The sequence below is a fragment of the Nestor notabilis genome, unplaced genomic scaffold (assembly GCF_000696875.1).
Source record: "Nestor notabilis isolate BGI_N333 unplaced genomic scaffold, ASM69687v1 scaffold21985, whole genome shotgun sequence".
NCBI classification, from domain to species: domain Eukaryota; kingdom Metazoa; phylum Chordata; class Aves; order Psittaciformes; family Psittacidae; genus Nestor; species Nestor notabilis.
The window spans coordinates 29,044-35,110 of record NW_009929161.1 but is presented as its reverse complement, the minus strand read 5'-3'; the positions used below and the strand labels follow the sequence as shown (position 1 = coordinate 35,110).

The following is a 6,067-nucleotide window of genomic DNA, read 5'->3' as shown; positions in this document are numbered from 1 at the left end:
GAATGGCTGGCTTGTACACCAGCACTGTTGTGTGTCTGTGCCAGAGGTCAGATACGGAGGGTTTTAGTATGTTCAAGTCTTTCTTTAACCCTTTCACTGTGGGCTTCAGCAGTAGCCATCCTCTGGTCCTGTAAGTGCTGTTTTCCTTTGCTGTGTTGCCGTTTCAAAGGGGATGCTCCAAAGGGGGAGGGAAGGGAATTTTTCCTATAAGCTAGGAAGGAGGAGGGCTGGAGAAAGCCCCTAATAAAACCCTACAGTGATTTGAGCAAGAGCGAAGCTGCTTTATGATGTTGCTATATTTTTTGTCTTCTAGTAAAGGCTCTTGCTCAGAGGCAAAAAGAAAATAGCTTTCGCCTCCTTTATCTGACTTTAATCCTGCAGTTTCAAGCCAGAGGGCACCACAAAGAGGCATGTTGGCCCCAAATATTGGCACCGTGGAGATGGTTAAGCTGGAAGGGAGCTAAGTATCAGGAATTCTGCATTACTGCTTTCTTCGCCCTCTCTATAGTCTGTGAGGGAGGGATCCCTCCTGCAGCCCAAGATTTCCCCTTTGTTAGAGGTGGAAGAGCAGGCAGTAGTATGCAGGAAGCTTTAACATTTGCACAGTGCTTGGAGGTAGAAAGCTGCCTGCAAACACCTACCAGCACACCGTTAACTGGGGAGCGCTCCAGGTTGGGCTGGAAGCCTGGAAGCGAGTCTGCCAGCCTGGACTGACACATCCCCTTCTGCCAGGCCTCACTCTCTGCAGCTGTGCATACTCAGCTAGAGGCAGGCTGGAGGAAAGCAGGGGAAGCCCAGGTGAGTTCCTGTGCAGTGAGCTATGGCCAGCTTGCCAGGCCAGATTTTTGGCTCCCTGCCTGAGTTTCTCAATGCAGTGGCTGGAAGCCATGACTCCGCTGGTTCCTGCATGATGTAGGAATTAAACTGGTGCAGCTGTTCCCCAGTAGAGTTATTATTCAAGCGGGGCTGTTTGCAGTGATGTTTCTTACTTCTGATGAGCACCAGTTCTGCTGCCTGGGCTGGACAAGACCCCTTCTGTTTTCTCCTTCCTTCTCTAGGCATTTCGAGTGGCGGAGGAGGAGCTGGGGATCCCAGCCTTACTGGATGCAGAGGATATGGTTGCTCTGAGGGTGCCAGACAGGCTGAGCATCCTCACCTATGTTTCCCAGTATTATAACTACTTCCATGGACGGTCTCCTAGTAAGTACCATATTCCCTGGATGAGTGGGAAGGATCAGGGCTTAATTTTGTGCTTTCCTTTTGCCTCTTAATAAGCTTGGAAAAGCAAAATAGACTGCACAGTTGGTACCACAACTATTTTGATGAGGGATCTGAATTCTTTACACACCAGACTGCAGTAGCACCAGTGCTTTTGGAAGGGCACAGGGCCATGCAGTGTCTTTAAACTAGCGCCTTAAAATTTAAAATACAATCTAAAATTTCTTATGATCCAGCCAGTCAGGAACACTGAAGGTTTCCCTCCATGTTCCCTACCTCAGCTTTCCCTTCTTGAGCACCTCCATCCCTGCTCCAGTCTTTGCCACACTGGAGGGCTGGTGAGAACACAGAGTCTAACAAGGCTGAGCTTGTCTGTGAGGCTGTGTCAATGGAACAGCATCAATGGTAGGGCTTGTACAGCAAAAGCAGTAGTGATAGAAGGAAGTAGAAGAAAACGAGTCTTTTGCCAAGCTGGTGAAGTTGGCTCTATGTCAGTGATGACGAGCTGAGTGCATGGAGCTGCTACTGGGGATGGATGAGGAGCAGACTGAGAGCTTATGGGTCAGGATTAAAGGGAGGACATGGACAGGTGACATTATAGTGGGAGTCTGCTGCTGGCTGCCTGGCCTTAGAGCAGCTTCCAGTGCCTAAAATGGCCAGCAAGGTATCTGGAGAGGGGCTTTCTATAAGGGCATGTAGGGACAGGACAAGGGGAAATGGCTTTAAACTGACAGAGGGGAGATTGAGATTAAATATAAAGAAGAAGTTCTTCCCTGTGAGGGTGCTGAGGCGCTGGCACAGGGTGCCCAGAGGAGCTGTGGCTGCCCCATCCCTGGTAGTGTTCAAGGCCAGGTTGGACACAGGGGCTTGGAGCAACCTGCTCTAGCAAAGGTGTCCCTGCCCGTGGCAGGGGTTGGAACCGGATGAGCTTTAAGGTCCCTTTAACTCAAACCAGTCTGTGATGATTCTATGATTAGCTGGTGTAATTGTGATAGCAATTCTTCCAAACATAAACAGAGCTGTTAAGGCATTATATTCACATACTGGAGAGTTTATTTGGGCTCACAGGAACATTACTGTAGACTTGGTTTATATTTGGCTCTAAGATCATACAAAATGAAATAATACGATAAACCAATTTCACAGGTTCCTCCAGAGGAAACTTTAGAAAGTGGGCCATGAATGACTTAGCTGGTTAAGGTGAATCTAGATGGAGAAGGGAGATACGTATGAAAAATGTCCTATATCTTGGAAAGAAAGAACAATTCACTCTGAGAGCTACTTTTGATGTCTAAACTCTTCCCCCTTCTCCACCTCTTTACACATTTAAGACTGACTTTTCTCTTCCTTCTCTTCCTTCTCTTCCTTCACTCTTCCCTCCCCCTCTTGATTTTTTTTGTTTTTTTTAAATCCATTCTGATTGAAGTTAAACAAACTGCATCATGTTTGTGCCAAGTGGTGAGAATCTGGGTCAGTTTGAGGCCTTTACCCCTTCCCCCCAGCATCTTACATACCATGTCATCAAGCACAGCACATTTTTATACTCTCTAGTGTCCCACAAAACACTCTGGTTGCATTCCTGTTGCTGGGGTGAATGTACATATCTGAAAATGAGCCCAACTAGGAATGTGCCCTCTGACACCAAGCAGCCTCCTAATACCATAGTTGTGCCCTTCGAATGGGCTCCAGCAGAACCGTGAAATAAGCAGGACACAGGAGGCCAGAGAGGGTGAGCAGCCAATATTTTATTGAGGTCATGCATTTAAGGAAGAGTAGAGCTGAAGCCACCCATCTTTGTGCCAGGCTATGGGAATTCAATGAATGGCACATGTGGGAAGTGAGGAGGCAGCATGAATCTAAACCCTTTGCTGGGTTGGCTGTCACCAGCCCTGGGTGTTTATTTGGATAGCTGGCTTTCTTGAGGGAAGACTGCTGAGAGCTGGGTTTCCCCTCTGCTCTCTGCCCAGACTCTCTCTGTCTTTACTGAGAAGAGTATAAATCTCTTTTCAGATGGGTGGTCATTTAATCAGTCACTCTTAAAGTGAAGCTGTGACTCAAATGTACCACAAGGAAAACAGACATCTCGTTCAAAATAAAAAGTGGTGCAAAAATAACATCCCCGTGAGAGGGATGAAGGGTCTTGTCTATAAAAACTGTGCCTGAAGCCTTATTTCCCAGGGAAATCTCCCTGCACTTCCCAGGGCACAGGGTGTCATTCCTTGCTCGACTGAAGAGTGTTGGAGATTCTCTTTTCTCCACTTGTGAGTTTAGAGGGTTTCTCTTTCACCTGCAAAGAAAATAGGATTGGACATTTGCAAGTTTCTTGTGGCAAGTCTTGGTTTCCACATCAGCACCACCACGGCACCTCCAAGTCTTTATCATTGTGGAATTGCCCATTTTTAGTGGTCATTTCTGTATTTGACCTGTTCGCTCCATGAGAGTCCCAGCTGGGATGTGGACATCCATACACAGTGCAGGGTATGTAGGAAGTCTGGAGCACAACAACTTAAACAAAGCAAGCCCTCCCTGCTTCAGTTCCTTAGCTGTAATATCCAACAGCAGTGCCTGTTTCAGTGGTGATCAGTTCCAGCCAAACTGTGGTCCAGGTACAAACCCAAGGTCTTGTCCACACCATTGATGGATGATGTTTTGTATTTTTCCACTTTCTCAATCCCCCTCCATGGAATTCCCTGAGAAGGAAAAAATGAGCAGTTTCAGCTGAATGTTGGTAAAATTCACTTGTTGCCTCTTGTCCCTCACTCCACCACAGAACTGCTTGTGAAGGAAGCTTGTGTCTCCTTGTATGCTTTGCCTGTTATCCATCAGGTACCTCTGGATTGCCTTATACTGTAAGTTACTCCTAAGCTCATGGGTTTTCCTTATGTTTCCTTCAAATCTTCCCTTCTTCCTTCCAGTTGGAGGCATGGCTGGAATCAAGCGTCCCTCCTCTGAACCTCAGGAGCAGCCTCTTGGGAAGAAAGCTGTTTCAGAGCCTCCTAAGCCAGTACTACCAAAACTGCCTCCTGCCCACCCACCAGCCAGAGCTAAGCCAAAAGAAACCTCCCCGGTCACCACAGTAAGAAATGTGGGGTTTGGGGTGTTATTTATACCTTAAATCTGCTCAGTGAGCTAGAGTATTGGGCTAGTTCAAGGCTCCTAGTGGTAAGGACTTGATCTCTACATTTTCTGCTCACTAGGAGGGATTTAATCCAGAGGCCTGGTTACTGCACAGATTCAGGTGGGAAAAGCCATCAGAGAGCTGGGATTCATGTAGTGGTGAACAGGACATGGGTGTCTTAGGAGACAGATTTTTGACAGAATGTATTATTTTTGCTAGAAAACATTGATTAAATTCTTGAAAACAGTTTCAAAGCAGAGTAGGGAAGAAAACAGGGTGGAAAAAGGGAAGACCCTCTCTCAAAAGGGTAAGGCCCTTTCCCAGCTATATCAAATCAGAGACCTGTGCACTTCAGCTTCCCAGAAGTAGACAAAACACCCTGGTCCTCTGTGGGAACAACTCCTTCTTACTCTATCTTTCTGAGGGCTGTTCTACTTTGTATGAACAAGGGTTTAGTGGGAGCAGGGATTTTCTGGATATCACTTCTCTATCCTAGCCAGCTGACTATGCATGCCAAATGCTTGCCTGCCTGGGACATCCGTAGCTGCCTGCTCACCCATTGCTTCTCCCCACAGAAAGGGGTCCTGGCAGACAGCGGGAATATCCCAAGCAGCAGCTGTGGGGTCTGTGGGAACCACGTGCATCTGGTGCAGCGCTACTTGGTCGATGGGAAGCTCTATCACAGGAACTGCTTCAGGTACAGCTCTTCAGATTTGGGAGCTGTGGGTTGCAGAGGGGCAGCCTGGTTCCTTTGGGACTGGAAAGGAGTAGTGTGGGACATTGTGTCAGAATAGAGGCAAGCTGAACCTGCTCTTGACCTGTCCATAGGGGGAAACTCTTTGCACAGGTCTGTTTTCATCCACACATTTCCTACTTCAGGCCGTGCTATCAGCAGCTCCTGGTTTTAGCACCTGAGGAATGTGCACGCGGGGTCTGCTCACTGCCAGTGTGGTACCTTCACCCTCCCTGTGCTGATAGTGGAATCTTGCCTGCTCTCTCAGCTGTGTGTCAATGCCTTCCCAGTGCTCTGGAGGACGTTTGCTGAGATTTTTGTATCCACAGGTGCAGGCAGTGTTGGAACGTGCTTCTTCCTGGAAGCTACAAATCTGGGCCTGAGCCCAACACGTTCATCTGTATCAGCCACCAGCAGCCAGACAGTGTCCAGATCTCTGGTCTCCGCAGCACCGGGAACAAACCTGAGAGTACCCCAGCCCCGACTGCTGCCAGGGCTTTCCAGAAAGCAGCAGAACCCAAGAAACTAGAGCAGGTGCTGAAGAAACCCAGCCAGGAAGGCCTTGCTAATTCAACCAAGCCATCTGTTTCATCTTCTGGAAGCTCTGGCTTCAAAAGTGTAAATACTCCATGGTCCTCTTCAGCTGTAAATAAATCAGATGACTGCAAAGGTAGCCCGTTGGGAAATAAACCAGGTCACCGTGAAGGTGCCCCCCCAGGGCCTCTTTGGACAACCTCCACAACAAAAACACAGCAAGCCCGAGAACATTTCTTTCAGTCTTTAGAGTCCTCCAGCAATAAAAGCTCTGACACTAAAAACCAAGTCCCTTCTCATGGCCCTGGTAAAACTGCCTCTGCCAAAACCACTACTGAGGTCTGTCCAGTGAATGCTGTGAAGGATCAGGCACGTAACCATATTATACAGGCTCTGGCTGGATCAAACACCTCTCCGAACAGGCCAGGAGGACTCGGTTCCAGTGGGTCCTCAGCATCCAGCAG

At 48.1% G+C, this 6,067-nt stretch overlaps 1 protein-coding gene across 1 annotated transcript in view; it reads left to right on the top strand.

Moving 5' to 3' along the window:
- The window catches only part of MICALL2 (MICAL-like 2), a 23,086-nt gene that overhangs the window by 8,738 nt on the left and 8,281 nt on the right, over window positions 1–6,067 (top strand). The window contains exons 3-6 of the mRNA XM_010014865.1: window positions 1,059–1,200; window positions 4,134–4,294; window positions 4,912–5,033; window positions 5,399–6,064. Of these exons, the coding sequence (XP_010013167.1) occupies window positions 1,059–1,200; window positions 4,134–4,294; window positions 4,912–5,033; window positions 5,399–6,064 (1,091 nt within the window). The remainder of the gene's footprint in view (window positions 1–1,058; window positions 1,201–4,133; window positions 4,295–4,911; window positions 5,034–5,398; window positions 6,065–6,067) is intronic.